A 21,903-nucleotide genomic window follows, 5' to 3' on the forward strand; every position below is an offset into this window, starting at 1 on the left:
TATAATGGGGCCCATAGGAAGAAATACGTGTTTTTTTTTTTTGTTTCGGCTAAGTAACTGGTTTAGGGGCAAATCCCTAATCAAATGTCAAGATGAGGATAAATTGAAGTGACTCCTGTGTCCACTCTGATTTCCATGAAACTTGGCAGGTGTACAGAGGGGTCAAAAGGAAGAAATACGTTTTCTTTCAGCTAACCACGCTCCGTTACCCTGCTCTGGTCTGTCTATTGTTATGCCCATGTCTATCCGGGAACAACGGTGTCTATGAATTCAGCATCTCTCTACAATTGCACTGCGTTTGGTACCAACAATCCTACAGTTCTGTGCTGTAAGTGTTCCAATTATATGTGCATGTTCTTCCTATGCCAGATTTACGTGGTTTCGGGGTCAGATCCCCACTTAAATTTTTCCTCATCTTGACATTTGAGGGAGGGTTTTGCCCCCTAAAACCGTTTTTGAGCTGAAACAAAAAAACATGTATTTCTTCCTTTGGGACCCTCTATACACCTGAAAAGTTTCATGGAAGTTGGAGGGGGACACAGGGGTCAGATCCCCACTTCAATTTGTACTCATCTTGACATTTGAAGGGGAGGGGGGGGGTTGCCTCCTCAAACAGTTTTTAGCCCGAACAAAAAGAACACGTATTTCTTCCTTTGGCCCCCTCTATACACCTGCGAAGTTTCATGGAAATCTGAAGGGGACACTTAGATAACCACCCTTGTAAGTATATATGAGTATTGTTAACATCAGGGCCGGATTAATGTGGGTGCTATTGATGCTGCAGCATTAGGCCCATTCCTGAAATAGGCTCAGATGAAAACAGACGAGAATTTTCCGAAAGTTGAACAGTTTTCTTTTGCTATATTAACCTGAAAATATTTCTTAGAATTAAATTTGGAGTCCCAATTTTGGACGTCTAGACACAGCGTTACTTATTATACAGTTACTATTATTCTTTGCGCTGTGACGTAACTATAACGTCGTTGTGTTTATTGTTCACTGAAGATTTCAAGTTAATGCTATCAATTTTACGTTAAACAGTTTACATAGTAATTTAGCTGCGTTTTTTACAATATCTTGGTGATTGTTGCCACTTTATTATTGTTCGGTAAGTGCGACGTAGTAAATTTTTCACCTTGAAAGTTAGTTGTACAGAAAAAATCGACCGTATGCAGCATCAGGCCCAATTTCGTCTTAATCCGGCCCTGGTTAACATTTTTACTAGAGAGTTTCAAAAGACGATGTGCATGAACTAGGGGAGTGGATGGGATGTTCGGGCTACAAATGGCTCTAGCATGACATTCAGAACGAGATCGTTGATATGTTAGGGAGCTTTGTTTTGCACTCCGTGGTAGCAGATATTAAAAGTCGGGAATGTGAACAATTGACATTCTGCATTCGAACTGTGGATGAAAATTTTGATATTTTTGGGGAATTCATGGGCTTTTACGAGATTCCGAACACCGAGGCCAAAACTTAAAAAGGGAGGGAGGAAGTCATTCATTAATTTATTTCAGTGATCAGAGCCCCCCCAATAATTTTGACAAGTCGGCGCCCCTGGATCAAACCCAATGCCTAGAACTTAATCATCATGCAGGCACACTAGAGCCCATCCTTCTTCAGGATCTCTCAAAGTCATCCTATTATCTCTCAAACATTTCCAGCCACATTTCCCATGTTACTCATCTGCATACCAGCCTACATGTAACTCTCTCCTTGTTTTCCATATTGACTGTGTGTCTCGGGAGTTGGTTATCACGTGGCTGTTAGTTACTAGTAGTGTATATGGATATGTTTCTTATTGGCAGAATGTAGAATCAAATGAGATTTTCTGCAAATTTCTTTTTCATTCTATTCTATGAATTCGAAATGTAGGTGCTTCTGGAAATGTAGGAAGAAGAGAAAGGTTTGCAGTCCAAAATGTCCAGGTGCCAACACTCCCAGGTTGAGAGGTTCAAAGTGCCAATAATCGCTAGTGGCTAAGTCGGAAGAGCCACGTTAAGGGCACAGTCCAGAATGTCAATAGCTGATACAAGAAAATGCAAATCCAGGACATTTCATCTTATTGCTGGCTTCAAATGATCCTGCAACAAAGCACTACAGCTCCCAGTCATGCCTTTGGCCAGGTAGTACTCAAGAAACCATCACCATGAATTTGCCTGCAATCTTACTTTTGTGGACCTTGATATTCCATGCTGGGTATCTTGCATTCAGGACAAAAATGGTTGATCCAAGACTTGTCCGCAGTGGCCAACCAATCAAGCCCCCAGCTCTTTAGTGCTTCAGACAATGTTCACTAGCCTGCACATATGATTGTCTCTCAGTTCTTGTGTCTTTCATGTTGAGGGCTCCCATGTTAACACAAGGATATTCCATCCTGTCCTATGGAGCTTCCAGTTTTCTTTTGAAGTTTCATCTTTGCTTGCACATTGTCACACATTTTATTGCAAAATTCTGGTTATATACTGAACATACCTTATAAATATACAATACATGAAAAACACTCCCCAGATACTTCTCAACAGCAGCGCTTCTCCCTCAGTTGAAGCTAATCATGCAACAAGTACTGATAATTTGTAAGATTAATGTATAGTCAAGTGCAAATAAAAATAAAGATAAACGTTTCTTGCTTACCTGACGAGAGCTCCGGAGACCCTGGCTGTCCAAATGTTGGTGGCATGGATGAAGAATAAATTCCTGCAATAGAAAGCCACTCAGGGTTACAAACAAGGAACTATACCAAAAACCATTCTGTTCATGCAAAATTCCTAACTGTTCTGATAATGGAGGATTGAGTAAGTTAATATGAAGTAACTTAACATTACAAAGATATCATTAAATGTGAAACAATATACTGTATACAATTTGTGTTGGAATATTTTATTCACTAATAATGTGTAAGTCATCATACTGGTTTCTTGTATCAAATGTATGATGATACAAACAGAGCGACGCACATCGGCCAGATTCGCTTACTAGGACCACTTGGCTGGCGAGTAGGCAGGTAAAACTAGGCCTGGGTTTTGAACTGTCAAGCACTGAAAGCCCACGAGTAACTGCAGGCCTTGAAAGACCCAGCTCGCTTATCTTCAGTGAACTCTCATTCCGGTTTTGCACAGTCTAATAATTTTCCTATTGGTAATACCCTTGTACGAGATATGAGAGTTTATAGTGGCCAAATCAAGTAGGTTATAAAAGAGCTGTACCGGCCACCTTCTGCTAGCAGCCTTGACAGAATATTTACGAGCCATTTGGTCTACAATGTCTACACCAACTTTCTGCTGGTTGTAAAACAAAATCGTTTCTGGTTTCTTCTTTTCGTGAGCAGTCATTACCTGTATGTCAGTGTGAAGGGTGCTCAATATCAGTACATTTTTGTTTTTCTTGCATTGATATGCGGTTAGTGTGATATCGTCCACGGTTTTGAGTACGTCTGTGGTATACAAATCTTTATTATGGGAACGTACTGAAGCTGGAATTTCCCTCCTGATGCTTCGGATAGTACCAAGCAAACTTATTTCCTTACTTTTTAGTTCCCTTGCAAGGTGTATGTACGTAAAAAAGTTGTCACACGTTACATGCAATCCCGAGTGTACGAAGGGTTTAACAAGCTGTAGAACTACATGTTCAGAAAAAGAGATGTTTGTTGGCCTCTTCTCATCTTTTCCTAGATATGGAAAACTATTTACAATATATTTGTTTTTCACTTCAACAAGCATTTAAAATTTGACGCCATATTTATCCGGCTTGCTACCCATGAACTGAATAAACGGACAGCGAGATTTCATAGAGCTGCTCATCAATAGTGCAATAAGTATCGGGATTGTAGTACCTTTGGGAATTTTCAATGAAATGATACCAAATATCAGAAAATAAGCAAAACCTGTCAGTTTTATGTCTTTCGCTTCTCGTAGATTTGAGATCAAATCTTATAAATCTCATTATTTCTTCAAACCTATTTCTGGCCATGACATTCCGAAAGAAGCTGCAGCCAAAGTTTTCAGACCAGACACACTTTACACTTATGCCATTCATCCCCATTGCTCCACGGAAATACAACAAGGCAATAAATGCATCAAGCTCATCTAGAGAAATCGACCAGTTAGGATCATCTAAAACTCGACGGGCCTCAGCTTCTGTACACTTTTTTATATTTCGCAGCATGGTATCAGTTACAATCAGTCTGAATGCACTTGCACAAGTATCATCCACATTATGCGTAGCGTGTGAGGTGGGTCCTGGTTTGGTGCAAACTATATTATGTTTTTGTAATCTTCCGCATGTCTTGTTGTTTACATCCAATACCGTCCACACAGTCTGATCCGGAGCCACTTCACTACCACTATTTTGAGTAGAATTCCCTTGTTCAGATTCTTCACTTGAATCACAATCAGTTCGACATCTATGTCAGAACTACTGGAGACATCTTCTTTGTCAAGGTCTGTAACATCTTGGTTTTCAATCCAGCTGTCACTGCCTTCATCACCAGAAACACTATCGTCAATATCCTGCAACTGTGCTAGAATCTCTACCCCTGTAAGTCGTTTACTACCTGCAGACTCCATAATTTCCAAACACTAAAACACCTTGCTTCAAAACAACCACAATGGCTGTTCACAATTGTTTCAGGGGCATCTATAATACACCTTCATAAAAAGGTATCTAACAGAGAAACAAAAAAGTCGTTTTTTCTTATCCAGGGTTAAAAAATAGGCAGGTGTCAAAATGACCCCCACTTGGTAGTTCTAGGTAAATCATCCTTTTTAAATAAAACTAATAATAATTTAAATCTGATATTCAGGGTGTAATCACAATGATTAGAGAAGAAAAGTGATGCCACCTGTTGAGCATATTTTAATTAATGTTCAAATTAAAGAATGGTGAATGACGTTGAGAGGTCAAAATGACCCCTTTGGTAGTTTGTGTGTTAAAATCATGTATGCAAGGTCAAGAGACAGAAGAAATGACAATACAAACTGCTTTTTATTCAAGGAAAGAATAAATGGACAAAAATGTTCAAGCAATTTTTGCGTTACTGTTTCACATGAGAAATGAGATAATAATTCTGACTTTTTTCTGCCCCACCTTAGACTTAGGGCTCCCGCCTACCTCCATGTTATGCCTCTGATTTGACGTATTCATTCAAATTATAACGTTAAACTAGAATATAAAGCCAGATAAAAACAAAATGTTTTAATTTTATTGCCCACAAAAATTAGCCTTTTCTATTTTTTTCACTCTGTTTATTACGTTTTTCGTATGAACCTCATGGGACGCGAGGCCCAGGGTGGTCGCTCACTTCACCCACCTCTGGCTAAGCCAATGGTTTTACAACCTCAAGGCACCTGCGAGTAGCATAAATTCAAATATCTCCATGCGTAGTGAAATATAATGGCCGTTGGCAAAACACTGACAGTAGTGCTCGCGACTGACTGCAGGAACTACATCGAGTCTCACGTGGTTCTTGGGCCCCGGGTAAAGAGAAAAACCTGGCAAGCATTGAGTCCTGTGGAGGGAAGCTCGCTTACGCTTGATGAGTGTGTTGCATATTACTGTAGGCGCTCCTCCTTGTGGACAGGTTTCTTCCGGGTCTCGTGCAGGCCTCTGAATACAAACTAAAAGTTTGTGAAATGTCACCACAGGAAATAAAAAAGAATATGCTGTCATTCAATGTGTAAAACTTTCCTCCTATCATTACAATACGGAATGCACTGGTTGAAGTTCCAAGCTCACAGGATAATTCAAAAGCAAATCATCAAGTTAGCTAAATGCAGATTGAACACATAACACTTGCATCAACATAATATAACCCATGGCACAACAGCCGGTGAGAGCCAGAGCCTACCAACAGTCTGCCAGCCTTACCAACCATTTATGGAGTGATGTTTGGTCAGCACAACAAACACCCAGTCGTCGTCGGTTTTCATGCTCGGATTACGATACTCATTCGTAGCTCCACAATTTCCTCATGATGCTGGGTGGCCACCAGTCCCATACACTGGCCGAAATCTCAGGAGAAAAGTTTTAGCGCTTCCTCCAAGAGACACGAACCTGCGCTCCCGTAGCCAGAGCACAAAGCATGATGGCTTAGACCACTCACCCACGGCCACTTCCATCAATATCAATCACCCAATTATGTCATCCACTCAAGATAGTAACAGATATTCCAAATGAAATTGATTACTTATCCTGGAGCATAGGACTTCAGACTCGATGAGCCTTGGCTACTGATATTCACCAAAGCAGCTGGATAACCCATCGGATAGAGAGTGTCCAATAAGGAAGAAAAGTTAATGAAACAGTTTACCTATACATACATATGGTCCATGCAGCTACATATAGAAACTATCAATATTAATTCAAAGGAAGTATTTGTAGTGGATAAATATTTTTGGGAATGGATCCATACAAAATTTTAATGTGTACCAATAAAGTACAGACTAGGGATGGCCAAACAGATCCGGATCCGAAAAATCCGGATCCGGGTCTGAAAGTTTCGGATCTGGATCCGGATCTGAAAGTTCCGGATCCGAAAGTTCCGGATCCAAAAATTCCGGATTTTTTGGATCCAGATCCGAGAGTTTCGTATCTCAATCCCATTCAATATTACCACACCTTAAAAGGTATTATGATCTTCGATTAGAAAGCAATTTTTCATTAGTTAGTCCTACAAGAATTTTTTCAAGTGTTGTTCCTAAAATACTTTGCTACGCATCGGCTAACACACTCGTGCACAAAAATAATCTTACTTGTTTAACATAAAATGTCAGAGGTGATTTTGTAAATGCCATTGAAACGAATATGTATTCATTCGAATGTATTGGAAATGAAAACATACATAAATGTGAGACCTTCAATTTCAGGATGAAACCTTTAACACATATAACAAGATAGAAATGTTATACAAAAATTCTACAATTTTTCTACAGTTACAGTTTTACAAATTAAAATAAAACATTATAATATATGCAGTGTTATATAATTACAAAGTGTAAGACTAACAAGGGTGGTTATCTAAAGTGTCCCCCTCCGATTTCCATGAAACTTGGCAGGTGTGTGTATAAACGGACCCAAATGAAGAAATACGTGTTTTTTTTTTGTTTGGGCTAAAAATCTGTTCTAGGGGGCAACCTTCCCTCAAATGTCAAGATGAGGACAAATTGAAGTGGGAATCTGACCCCTGTGTTCCCTTCCGATTTCCAAGAAACGTGGTAGGTGTATAGAGGGGCCCAAAGGAAGAAATACGTGTTTTTTTGTTTCAGCTAAAAACTGTTTTAGGGGGCAAAATTTCCTCAAATGAAAAGATGAGGACAAATTGAAGTAAGGATCTGACCCCTGTGTCCCCCTCCGATTTTCATGAAACTTTGCAGGTGTATAGAGGGGCCCAAAGGAAGAAATACATGTTTCTTTTGTTTCGGTTAAAAAACTGTTTTAGGGGGCAAAACCCACCTCAAATATCAAGATGAGTACAAATTGACGTGGGGATCATCTGACCCCTGTGTCCCCCTCCGATTTCCATGGAATTTGACAGGTGTATAGAGAGGCCCTATGCCCCCTGTTTCTTCCTATGCCATATTTACGTGGTTTCGGGGTCAGATCCCCACTTCAATTTCTCCTCATCTTGACATTTGAGGGGGGGCCTCTATACACGTGCCACGTTTCATGAAAATCGGAGGGGGAGACTTAGACCTCCCTTGTAAGTGTATTAATTAATTACAAATCGCGCACGCGCGTACACACACTATATATATATATGTATGTATGTATATTATATATATATATGTATATTAGCAGGTAACAATATGTTATAAACACATTCTTACTTTCCAAAGAAGCGCATGTGGGATGGCAAAATGGATCCGGATCCGAAAATTCCGGATCCAGATCCGAAAGTTTTGGATCCGGATCTGAAAATTCCGGATCCGCGGATCCGGATCCGAAAAATTTTAGGATTCGGATCCGCCAGGATCCGGATCTGGCCATCCCTAGTACAGACATAAAACTTACTGATACGGATGACCAATATTCTATTGATCCCATATATTATGGCAACACTCAAATGGCAATGACAAGCCTAAATGGTTCATTCAACTCCTCAATTAACGTCCATTATCAGCTGACTCCAATGGGCTTAGCCATAGAAAAAGTAACTGTGTATTTACAAATTTACTTTATGCAACTAGGGGCCATGATTTTCTAATCATAAAACAAAATATAGAAACAGCGCAGAAATATGCACTCAATTGCAGATTATGTACAGAAAAATATTGCATAGGTTATATTATTGGTTATTTTACCAGCACTCAATACTGCTGATGTATTCTGGGAACTTAGATTCTAATGACAGGGACAAGACTGTTTTGATTTGCACAGTGTGGCTATATCTGGTTGAATTTGGGACAGCTGCAACAAAATCATCTGCTTTTGCATTCAGGCAGGATCTGTTTTTGTTGTAGAGTAGCCTTGCAGATTTGCATAAGTTAGTTCTTGCAAAGGGCAGATGGTTGATTTTTGCTGTATCTGAAAAAGTTTAAATCAGCCTTTAACTTTGATTTCTCGTTAGTATGGCACCAATGAGCCTCCTGCGTGGGTTGCTGCTTCCAGTCTGTCGTTTTAACATATTAAGTTTCGCATATAAACTAGGATTGGAACTGAAAAGTCTCTCAGTAACAAACTCTATAAAAAGGTTGATTTGGATTTATGACTGAACATGACAAAACTTCTTCATGTCAACAATTAAGTGTATCCTAATTTTCGCAAGTTGCACACATACACTTACATACCTTGTGAATCCATTGGTCGAAATGATGTCAGAGATTTTGCAAGCATGCTAGAAGTGGTCGAGTCTTCATGAGATGGAGGTGATTTCCCTTCATGTTCTGGGGCATCAATTTCCTCGGAAGACAAACGTGTTTCGTCTCTCTCTTCACCTTGATCCCTTTCCGAACCTTCATAATTGCTGAGTGTCGCTTCGTCTTCCATTTCTTCGTCAATGTCAGGTGGTTCTTGTTTTGTAGTAAGATTCACAATTTTTGTTCCAGCTTGGTCATTAGGTTCGCATGGCTCTGAAATCAGTTTTTCTTCTCCTGTGGACTGAGGTGGCACACTGTAACTTGTACTAACTCTACGAGGAATTGCTTTCTTCCGCTTTGGAGATGAAACACTAGATGAAGCTGAATATGAAGTGGATGATGGGGGATAAGAAGTAGAAGAGGATGATGCAGGTAATTGGGAAAAAGTGGTAGATTGTTGACCCGAAGAATTTGCATTAGGAGCTGACTGTGCTATTGGTGTTGGTGAAGGTTGTCTTGAGGAGCTGTGAGGCTGCTGTTTCACAATTGGCTGCTGCTGTTGCTGTTGCTAAAAAAGTATAAAAAAAGTATTTTAGCAAACTTTCCTTATTATCAACATTCTTATTATTATGTTCTGTCAATCTCGGTAAAGCATGCTCAAAATAATTTTCTTGAAACTCATGAGAAAAATTATTTCTTTGTGAAGAAATCATTTGGACAATCAAAATAAAAAAGTTATTTGCAATTTTTGCACCATTTTTGCTGAGTTTTCTGGCTAACAACAACAATAATGGTGAATGGTTATTAGACAAAAAAAACTATGACAAAGCACTGTCAAAGGACTACTGACTCCCAAGTTAGAACTCAAACCTGGAACCTTCACTTGTGTGAAGGGGCATTCCCACTATGCCAGTAGGCTTTGCCGAAATTGATGGATGTCCCCACAGCACTGCACTGTTGTGCTATTGGGGTGTGGATCAGTTGAGCTCCAAGCTTCCCTAAGGGTGTAGTGGTAACATCCTTGGTTTGTAAACAAGGGGTCCAAGGTTCAATACTCATTGGAAGCATATAGTAATTTGGATTTCACTTTTAAATTGAAGGCCTTTGGGTGCATAAATTGGACTTAAAAACAAACTCAATCAACGACTAGTTGACAGCCAAGGACATATTTAGAGGAAGGTCAACCCCGCCCCCTCCCCCAAAAGAAAAAATATTAAGTCGAAAATTAAATGTTAACTGTTGTATAATATGACGTGGATTACCACAGAACTGACAAAGGATTGGGATTATACAGCTTTGCATTTACAGTGCCTGAAAAAATGTATGCATATCTCTAGTAATAATAATAACATACATAACAATATGATCAGTGACTTAGCTTTTTCACCAGGTGGACCCACTGAACTGTATAACTGAAAGGACTGCTATACAGTACAAAAGGGAAGCCATTCTCTCACTTAGATACACCAGGCAAGAAGGGATGAAAAGCTGAAGTAGACTAATTTTTCTATGGCGACAAATGGATTTATACAACTGATTATTTCCAAAATAAAAGCCATAATTTATGAGAAAACATTACAATGAGTACGTCACCTATATTCAAACACTATGGGATTTTAGATTAAAATAATGATATCAATGTAGTTTTAAGAACTTATTGTTAAAAGTTGATTAATACTGAAAATTCTGCAGCTGCTGTCCACATCGTGTTATAAAGTGTCACAATATTATTGTTGATAACACAGCGACACTATGAGCACAATTGGGTTCAAACCATGGAATAAATATTGGGAAGAAAACTAAATGTACAGTTTTAATACATGGATCCATATTTATTTATTTATAAATGTGACACTACATGGAAATGTCTGCTCATCTTGTCTTCCAGCTGACAGAATCAAACTAACGACAACTGAGCACATGTATGAAAAGAAAATAATAATTAAAGAGTACGGAATAGATTGAAAAGTACACTTATATGCACAGAAAATACAATTTAACTCTGTATTGAGTGAGACTACAATTTGGTTTTGTTATCAGTGAATGAATGCATCACCCCAATAAGCTAATTTAAGAGAGCTCAACAGGAGGCCTTACAACATGTTTGAACCTCTAATTTGTTGATGTAATAAAGTATCTAAATGTACAATGTTTTAAGATTTAAACACAACATTTTTCTCGCTTTATCAAGTTTTTGTGCAGTTATCAGCTGTAAATTGTCTTCAACATCATGAAAAGAAGTCGTGGTTTGGCCATTTAGGGTGTGACTGTTTTCATTTTAAAAAGCCAGCACATGGAGACACTTTAGTCAAAAATAGATCAGTCAACGTGGTAAAGTACTCTAGTGCCTTGTTTCTCAACAGCCAGGCCCTCATATCAACTATACTGGGCTGCAGACGGTTCTGATGAAATTGGTTGACAAATAAGGGGTTGGACAAAAATATGGAAACACCTGCAGAAACGCACATAACCTTTATTGATATTGAGTAGGACCACCTTTGGCATGCAGAACGGCCTGCAGCCGATGTTGAATGGACAAATACAGGTCGCGTATGGTTGTCAAAGGGATGTTGTACCATTCGTCCCCCAAAGCAGCTGCAAGTTGTTGTAGAGACGATGGTGGTGGGTAGCGGGCTCGCACCTTGGTCTCCAAAACCGACAACCGGGGCTCAATAATATTTAGGTCTGGCGATTGTGGAGGCCATGGCAGATGTAACACTTCATCTTCGTGCTCATCAAACCAGTCCTGGAAGATGTGAGCTGTATGAACAGGGGCTCTGTCATCTTGAAACACGGCATCGGCATCTGGGAACAAAGTTTCCACCATGGAATGCAGCTGGTCACTAAAAATGGTTACGTAGTCCCTGGCAGTGACATGTCCATGCAGGGTGATGATGGGTCCGGCAGAATATCAGGAGATGGCTGCCCAAATCATCATTGAACCACCGCCATGCTTCACTCTCGGTAACAGACAGTCTGTATCATACGCTTGTGCTGGCGTTCTCCACACGTTCACTCGGCCAGCAGTTGGAAACAAAGTAAAGGATGACTCATCCGACCAGATTACAGTCTTCCACTGCTCCATTGTCCAGTTTTTATGGGCGTTGGACCACTGTCTCCATCTAGCAGCATGGTCAACAGTCAAGAGTGGTTTGGGAATTGCAGATCTGCCATGAATACCCTGCTTGTGGAGTTCTCTTCTGACTGTTTTGACGCTAACAGCGTTTGTAAGCACTGTATTCAGCTCAGCAGTGACTTTTGGAGCCATGCTGATCTTCTGCTTGGTCACAATCCTACCCAATGTGCGTCTGTCTCTGTCACGCAACACACACTTGCATCCACGCTGGTGCTTCGCTAATGCGGTTTTTCCGGAAGTCTTGTAGGCAGTCATGATCTTCGAGACTGTGCCTCTTGATACACCAAACATTTCTGCTATTTTCGCCATGGAAGCTCCCACCATACGCGCACCCACAACTTGCCCTCTTTGAAACTCTCTCAGCTCAGACATGATTCACGATAACCTGCACGAACCGGTCGCTGAGCTGTAACTGGCCCATCTGTCAGGTTGGCTAGGGTGTATACCTCACAGGAAGTGCCAGTGACAACATCGCCACCTACCATTCAGACGCAAATCGTGTTTGAAATGGCTACCTGTTTTATACCAGGTGTTTCCATATTTTTGTCCAACCCCTGTCAAATATACTGGGCTGCAAAAGGTTCTGATGAAATTGGTTTACAAATAACACAATCCAATTGAAACAAACAGCAAAATTAAAAATATCAGAGATATATATATATAAAGGTGTAAACCTAAAGTAAACTTGATAAAAGATAAAAACAGCAATTTTTTGGCTGATCTAAGCGTTGTTTTAAATAGATGGAAGAAATACTTTAATGTCCTGGTCTACGAGCATTACCACTTGTTTTGCCCATGTGAAGTATTATTCCTTGCTGCAGCACTCTATTTTACACCTTAGTAACTTTTCCCCATACTGAACGTTTATGAACAGCATGAATTTATAGTTTTATTGTTTAAAAAAATATCCGCATGGACAAATTTAATACCCAATGTAAGATTTATACCTATCGCTTTTTGTACAAAAGTTACATACAGTCAAATTCTCGGTTGCGCCACTTTTTGGATACCCTGTAGTTACTAGCTAATTTGTTTTTTGCCATTAGACTATCTGAGCATACAATGAACTTAAAACAAATTTTCAATTTCACAAACTTGTGCCATTGATGTTCACAAAAAATGAAGCAAATGTTAATATTAAACTATTATATGTTTCAAGACAATTTAAAACTTTACTATTTATATTATGTATGCAGAACTATATACTTAAGATCAGTATGCTACTACATGGGAGATTCAGATCCAAAAGTAGCTTACAATTGCCAGTACTGTTGGAAAATGGCCATATATACATGGTGTTTCCAGGCTGATGATACAAACTTTCAGGGATGATGGAGAAGGACACATGTATCAATTTGAGATAAGGAACCCTGGTCCGGAAATGACTTAGGCGAAAGTTATAACCGAAAATCGGTGTATGAAGATGTAATATTTTATTACCTGCACAAGTTTTACAAGCTGCTACCAGGTGTATAAGCTTAAATCTGCTGTTTGCTCATAGATGGCATTAGTGAGCGTATGAAGCTACCATGGGCACGCCATACCTGGTGTTTGTATGAGTTGGACATCTGCCAACACGAATCAGTGCACATCGTCAGCACGTGCAGACAACAACAGACAGTGTTCCTGTGGTAAGCATGGCTAGTTTTGTGCCAGAAAAAGAGCATATGCGGGAAGCTCTGCTTTTCTGCTTCCATTTGAAGAAATCGGCTGCCGAATCGCATCGAATGCTTGTGGAGGCCTATGGTGGCAGTGATGTATCGGAAACAACGTGCAGGGATTGGTTTCGTCGGTTCAAAGACGGCAATTTTGACCTGAGCGACAAGAAGCGTGAAAATCGACCCAGGAAGGTTGAGGACCATCCATTGCAGGCTCTTTTGGACGAGGACGATACCCAAACGCAAAAGATGCTTGCCGAGCAATTGGGTGTTACTCAAGCAGCCATTTCCATGCATCTACGTGCCATGGGAAAGGTTCAAAATATCGGAAAATGTATGCCGCATGAATTGACCGATCGGCAGATGGAGAGACGCCAAAACACATGCGAAATCTTGCTTGCCAGACAAAAAAGAAAGTCTTTCCTGCATCGGACTGTGACTGGCGATAAAAAGTGGATATATTTTGATAATCCTAAATGCAAGAAATCGTGGGTTGATCCCGGCTAACCATCAACATCTTCCTCGAGACCAAATCGCTTCGGCCGGAAGACGATGCTGTGTGTTTGGTGGGATCAACAGGGTATTGTCTACTTTGAGCTGTTGAAACCTGTTGAAACTGTCACTGCCCACAGCTACCACCAACAACTGATCAAATTGCACCGTGTTCTGTGTGACAAAAGGCCGGATTATCAACAAAGGCATGACAAGCTGATTTTCCTCCACGACAACGCCCCATCACACACGTCAAGACTGGTCCAAAACTACTTGGAGACACGCAACTGCGAGGTGCTACCCCATCCCGCCTATTCACCAGACCTGGCCCCTTCCGACTACCATCTGTTTTTGTCGATGGGCCACGCCCTCGCTGAGCAGCACTTCGATTCGTATGCAGACGTCCGAAAATGGCTTGATGAGGGTTTGCCTCGAAAGAGAAGGACTTTTTTTGGCGTGTTATCCACAAATTGCCCAAGAGGTGGGCAAAATGTGCAGCTCGCGAGGGCAAGTACTTTGAATATATTTCTTGTTGCTTTCTATGAACAAACCATGTGTTTTTCTGACTACAAAACAGCAGATTTAAGCTTATACACCTGGTAAATTCACAACAGTTGTTCAAAGTGGCATCCCCAGCTTCACTGCAGGCATGACATTGTCGCACATAGTTCTGGTATACCTGTTGGAACAACCCAGGGATCATTCGAACAATATCACAGGCAGCGAAAATTCTTCCCAGGAGATCCTCTTCAGTCTACTACAGGTGTCTCGTACACAAGACTATCTTGTACACAATCATGAGGGGTGGGGACAGGAAACTCCACTTCTGCACTGCAGATGGCATGATGTGTACGTCTCAGACATGGTCAGTCCCGATGTGAAACTCGATCGACTGCAGTCTGTGTTCACAAGTTGAAGTGTAACAGTCGATCAGCCGTATTGGAAGAAGCAGTGCTTGCATGTGTGGATGAGGAGCCTTCAATCAGCACCCGATCAGTTGCACGTGAAATGGGTGTCGTGCACAGTACTGTGTGGGAAATAATATGGGAACAGCAACTACACCCCTTCCATCGTCAGAAAGTGCATGCTTTGACTCCTGCTGACTTCGGACTTCGCGTCGAGTTCAGCCAATGGTTCCTGCAACACTGTATGATCGATCCTAACTTTCCTGCATATGTTATTTTCTCGGATGAAGCCTGTTTCACCAGAGACGGAGTACTGAATACTCGTAACAGTCATGTATGGGCCGGTGAAAATCCCCATGCTACAGTTGTGACGAGCGATGAACACAGATTTGCAGTGAACCTGTGGGCAGGCATAGTCAATGATTATCTAATAGGCCTGTATCTGCATCAGTGTACCTTGTTTCTGTGAGACATACTCCCCGCATTGTTGGAACATATCCCACTTGATCTTCGTCAACGTATGTGGTTCCAACATGATGAAGCCCCAGCTCACTTTCAACATACTGTTCGTGAACACCTGCATCAAGACGTCCTGTAAAAAGTGGATAGCAAAAAGGGGGTCCTGTTCCATGGCCAGCTCGGTCACCTGATCTGTCCCCACTTGATTTCTTCTTATGGGGTCATGTGAAAAGTTGTGTACGAGAGACCTGTCCGAGACTGCAGATGATCTCCTGGCAAGAATTCTCGCTGCCTGTTGACATTGTTCGAATGACCCTGGATTTGTTTCGGGTACACCAGAACTTTGTGTGATGATGGCATGCATGCAGAAAAGCTGGAGGATGCCACTTTAACAACTGTTGTTAATGTAGAAGCTTGTAAAACTTGTGCAGGTAATAAAAGTATTACACCTTCATACACCGATTTTAGCTTAATAACTTTCGAATAAGTCATTTCCGGACCAGGGTTCCTTATCTCAAATTGAAACATGTGGCCTTCTCCATCATCCCTGAAAGTTTGTATCAGCCCGGAAACACCCTGTATATATAAAAGAATGAGCCTCCCTGATTGCATAAAATAATGATGTCACCTTGTATTCACATGTTTCCTAGTTCAATCCCCAATGGAGGCACAGTGGTTCAGGTCCCATTTTAACTTGTAGGTCCAATCCCAATTAGCATATCTGAGCATAAAGTGGTAAAAAGTTCAAGGTAAAGTGCTCGCCTGTGCTTAGCGCCATGCCATGAAGGCGTATAGGGGGTGTGGGGGTAACGCCCCACACTTTCTTGATCTGGTCGTGAGTGGGGGTGATGTGATCAGCATCATGCCCCTGACCGCCTTTACCCCTCAGGTACCCATGTCATTCGATGCTGGGTGGCAGCCGGGACCGCTTCCAACATTAGAAAAGTTCCCGGGTTTGAACCAGCCAGGGATCGAACCCAGGACCTTTAGCATGGTAGTCAGACGTGTTACCGACTGAGCCACCGTGGCCACATGAGCATAAAGTGGACTTAAACAAAATTTTACTGAGAAAGCCAGATTTTTAAATGTTTTTGTTTTTTATTTGTGCCAGTTTTGGCCTCATTTTTAGGCCACCATGCACTAGGACAGTGTTTCTTTATTCTTTTTTGCTTCATGCACATGTTCACATGTCAAATTCAAACAATGAAAATTACATCATACTATTACATTCTACTTACAAAATATATGCAAAAGTACTCTACTCAAGTCTGAAATGATGAAATAAATATAGCAAAAGTGATTTGATCAAGATTTGATATTAATGTAGGCAGTTTAAACCTCTAGTACAAATGTGATGCTGGGTTCAGGAACTTTTTCCTCATGACAAGTTGCAACTTTGACTAAGACTGGAACTAAAAATCAGCATTGGGTCCATTTCCACTACACAAGTACATCGCTACTAATCAGTTTTGAGTTGGCATGCCTCATTTACAAGAGTAAGTACTTCCTCAACCTGCTGACACACACTTTGAATGTCCCCCCCTCCCCTTCATGCACTGGCATGATTTCCTTTAAGTAGACTGGTTCTAGTAGGTCGGGACTCGACATTTAAATCAGCCATGAGCACAAGCCCACAGTATGTACTCACTTGTTTGGCAATGCCAACAGGCCTTGCTGACCAACATAGTGGTGATGCACATTGATAGTGAAGCAACCACTGAATACATTCAGGTAGTGAAGAAAGATGTTATACAATGCAAGGAATACCAGTAGGGCATATTTAACGTTGCCACTTTGTCTTCCACATTTTTATATTTGTCAAAAATCCTACACACGTAATCAAACTATTATTACTCTTTATGATAATGCTAGAATTTATTTATCAATATTTAATTTCATAGGTACATGTTAATTCATGCATAAAATCTTAAATACTGTAAAGACTTACAAGGAAACTTCTTCGGCTAAGGGCATTGACTTAAAAAATACCGTGACATGGTTTAACGAAGGTTGAGAACCATTTCTCTAGTGTTTAGGTATTCGCTTTATTCAGGCTGAAAAGTCTAGCTTATACGAGGTGCATTCAAGTTATAACACCTCCTTTATTTTTTTTTCAGGACTGGAAGCAGATAGAATACGCGGGCACTCATTGTCCATGCGTGACAGAGATGGCAGCACTGTACAGCACATAGAACTCGAGCGGCAGTGGCCAGAGTGAGGACTGTTTTGGATACTTAAAATGGCAACGTTTTCATTACAAGAGCAGCATGTAATCATTTGTTTTCTCCATTTGCGTGGTGTGAAACTGCATCCATGTCTCATCCATTGTCACAATCGATGAAAAGAAAGTCCCATTCATGCCGTCATGACGCGTCAACATTGCCTGGCAACATATCACGCGTGCAGCCTTGTGGTCGTCCTTCAGCATTCATGGCACCCACGTAGGACACTTTTCGCATTTTCAGGTCTTCATGCAGGATTGTGTGCACAGATCCCACGGAAATGCCAACTTTGGAGGCAATGTGTTCCACACTCATTTGGCGATCCTCCAAAACAACTTTCTCCACTCGCTTGATCATGTCGTCAGACCAGGTTGTGTGAGGCCGAGATTGTCTTGGTTTGTTGTCACACGACGTTCTGCCTTCTTTGAACTGTCGCACCCACGAATGCACATTAGACACATCCATGACACCATCACCACATGTCTCACTCAAATGGTGATGAATTGTGCAATCGGTTTCACACCACGCACAAGGACAAAACTAATGATTACATGCTGCTCTTGTAATGAAAACGTTGCAATTTTAAGTATCCAAAACAGTCCTCACTCTGGCTGCTGCCGCTAGAGTTCTATGTGCTGTACGGTGCTGCCATCTCTGTCACGAATGGATAACGAGTGCCCGCGTATTGTACAACAAACCGCATGTTTCTATCTACTTCCAGTCCTGCAAAAAAAAAATAGGAGGTGTTATAACTTGAATGCACCCCGTATAATTTGAGGTCAGTGCATATTATTTCTGTTTTCTCATGTACAACATGCCTCTCCCAAGTTTCAATAATTTGCACAAATTTTACAATGCAATTTACAGGTAACAATGTCTCTTGTTAAGTTTCTTTTCGAGTGACTAATAAACTGATTAATGCAATTATATCGGTACAATCATGCAAACTGAGCAAAGAAACCAGTGTCGCTTGCCGCGTGTCATATGCATCTTGTCTCTTCGGTGTGAAACTCTCGTGTCACATCTCTCTTCGGTGTGAATTCTCGCTTAGACTGGTGCAAATATTGTCATCTGCTCTAATGGAATTTTGATTCAATTCTTGAACCTCACATCATGTACAAAAAAAAAAAAAAAGTGGGTGAAAGATGATGGACAATTTACCTGGTACTGTATAATTTATGCACAGCCACTGCACAAATAAGAAGATCAAGATTATGTAGCAAATATTGTGTAAAAAGGCAACAATTCAATATTAAAGAATCATGACTTACCCCATCTCGAAACGGTGATGTTGCACCGGTTAAGCCTCGAATTTGCAAAAGTTCTGCAGTGTGGAGGAAGGATGCAAGACGATCCTGAGTAATGTACACTTCACCTTGATACATAAAACTTAGCAAGGCTGCCACATCGTCATAACTAACATCTTTCAAGATAACTACAGGATGCTGGCATGGATTCTCCTGAAAATAAAAAGTGGGTGCTGTGTTAATCACAGTTCCTCTTCAGTGTCTAAACAGGTATCAAATTCACACTAGCAAACTAAAAGTCTACGTGAAAGTTGGAATTTAATTAGAGATCTAATTTTAAGTTTTACCCAAAACACTGTGTGATCAGTTATAAACTAAAGAGATGAAAACTACATAAAATTACATGAAAAGCATGACATGCTGGCTTTTATTTACAGAAATGAAACAATGAGGTAAAATAACAAGATTTAAATGAAGGTATGTTTTATATCACCTATAGATTTTAACTAGGGATGGCCAAAAATATTCGGAAAATTTTAAATCTGGATTTGGAAAATTTACTATCTAGATTTTAGAGGGAAAACTGATTTTGGAGGCACTCTAGATTTCGAAGGCCACCTAGATTCATAATAACATTTTTTCAGGTAAAAGCTGTTAATGAAGCTCTTCATATGCTTTACTTTAACTTTTGTTTTGTTATTTCATGATTATATAGGTTGTGCTCGGTTCTGGTTGTACCGCAGCACACATTTACTTGCAAATTAAATACATTATTTTTGCTAGAGGAATCACTAATTATTTTCATGGTCAGCCGTTACTGTGTTCAAGTCCAGAGATGTAGATTGTAACAGAGGTGTTACAATTCAAGTCCAGAGAGGTGGCTCAAAATGTTGATGCCATGAAGTTGTCATAATATTGTTTGGTATCTTCCAAATACAAGGAGTGATCAGGTTTCAGATGTCAAGATTCCCTCTGAAATCCAGATTTCTTTGAAATTCAGATTCCCTCCAAAATCCAGATTTGGCCATCCCTAATTCTAATATGTTATTTTCCCAAGATTATTCTGCATAGCCAGAGTTTTTTGTAATTGAGAGAAGAGAATAAGAGAAGCTTGATTCAATTGTTGATTTACGATATAAATCTATTAGTTTATTACTTTAAGGTTACAACAGATAATATTTTTAACAAGATCTATTTTGAAAACTAATAGAAATTACTGTTAATGGAAAAATATACAATATTCTACCCATATGATGGAACTCCAGTCTATTGATTTCATATTTGCTGCTGTTTTTCTGCCACGTTTGGCTAACTGCAACAATGAGAATGAAGGGGAATTTGATAAAATTGATGCACACATCATCATTAGTTTAACCTTCAACATGCTTAACCAATGAAGTGACAAATTATGGCCATCCAATGCTATAGAAATATTAAATTTTGGGAGAGAAATTCTGAATTTGGGGGGGAGGTTTATTACTCACAATATTTGAAATTAATGCCTATTACATGACATTTTACATTTTCAGTGCCTGAACATCCAGGCTCTTAATTATGAAACCAGTATTATTCTTGTCTTAATTTACACCTCATTTCATTACATTTCCAATTCTTTCTTTCAAAATTTGTTTCTATAAGACAGCTTTCATTAGGCCTGCAAGGTTCTTTTTTATTTTAAATACCATCTTGCAAGTGTCTGATCCTGAAGAAGATTAGTTTCTGAGGGCCAAAGAGGCAACATATTTTAACTTATACTTGAACAGATATGTTCTCTTTCTATTTATATATCATTGTGTTCATATCATCAAATTAAACTGAGTTACCAGAAACAACCAGAAAACGAAACTACATTATATAATGAGTCACATCCAAGATTGAAAAATGTAATATTTGAAACCTTTACTTGAACTTCAAACTTAAAATGTGTATCATGCACTTACCTTAAAAACATTTCTGAAGTAGGGACTGCAAGCTGAAAGAATAACTTTGTGGGCTTTAACACTTTGACCCTCACAAGCCAATGTTACGTCAACTAAATCTTCCTCTGTTTTCAAACTTTCAAGAGCAGATACAATGTTACTCTGAAAATTGTTCCAACGAAGACAAAAATGGTCACTACCCATTGTGATTCCTGAAGAAACCTGCAAAGATTAACAATATAACTTGAAAATGCATGATACGGTGAGTACCTACATAATGCTAAAATAATAGTGCTAAGTTTTTCGGGGGGGGGGGGGGGGATAATTATTTTGCAACTTGGAAGTATTCTGTGTGTGTATGTGAACAAGAAAAAATCTATGGGTTGCATCACAAAGAATACATCGTTTTATGTGCATTTAACATAACATACAATGCTAGTTTTCACTACTAACATAATGGTATGTCCACTGTTACCCTCGTGACCAACAGACACACATTTTCACTTATGGTAACAAATTTATCACTTGAATAGCATAGGACTAGGAGAAATTCTATATATTTTTATTCAACATAGTTTTTCTCTATGAGATCAAAACTTCATGCTAAAATGCCTTTAGTAATTATCAATCTTCAATTCATGTTTGGGGAATAAAATACACCTTTTTATAATAACAAACGAATTACGAACTCTATCCGTGAGACTTACTTTTAAAGGTTTTATTAATTTAGATGCTCAGCAGTGAAGCAAGTTTCCAAGCGGATAGTTGGAGGGACCACCGAAATTAATAGAACCTTTAAAAGTAAGTCTCGCAGATATACTTCGTAATTTGTTCACATTATTTATTAATCTTTAAACAAACTAAAGAAAAGATAATCTTTATACAAACAAACAAATAAAATAAAAACATTACTCTTGTGCTTAGAAAATCTCTCTTAACTTGCATATCAAAATGAAAGTAAAAATCCTGTGAATTTTAGTGATATTTTATTTACTGACTGTTTTATTAACTGACAAACAGCAGAACAAAATTGATGACTTTAAAAAAAGTGTTATTCTTGTGACATTATATCT

The 21,903-nt window shown here is 39.6% G+C and overlaps 1 protein-coding gene across 3 annotated transcripts in view; it reads right to left on the reverse strand.

The window, feature by feature from the left end:
• LOC145979036 (uncharacterized) overlaps window positions 1-21,903 on the reverse strand; it is a 72,972-nt gene that overhangs the window by 40,822 nt on the left and 10,247 nt on the right. For all 3 annotated transcript variants that reach the window (XM_083112124.1, XM_083112123.1, XM_083112115.1), the window contains exons 2-5: window positions 20,852-21,052; window positions 18,936-19,124; window positions 8,784-9,360; window positions 2,635-2,697 (exon numbers count right to left, since the gene is read on the reverse strand). In XM_083112124.1, the coding sequence (XP_082968250.1) occupies window positions 2,635-2,697; window positions 8,784-9,360; window positions 18,936-19,124; window positions 20,852-21,034 (1,012 nt within the window). In that variant the 5' untranslated portion in view covers window positions 21,035-21,052. The remainder of the gene's footprint in view (window positions 1-2,634; window positions 2,698-8,783; window positions 9,361-18,935; window positions 19,125-20,851; window positions 21,053-21,903) is intronic.

The sequence above is a fragment of the Lepisma saccharinum genome, chromosome 1 (genome assembly GCF_977018435.1).
Source record: "Lepisma saccharinum chromosome 1, izLepSacc3.1, whole genome shotgun sequence".
In the NCBI taxonomy this organism is placed as follows: domain Eukaryota; kingdom Metazoa; phylum Arthropoda; class Insecta; order Zygentoma; family Lepismatidae; genus Lepisma; species Lepisma saccharinum.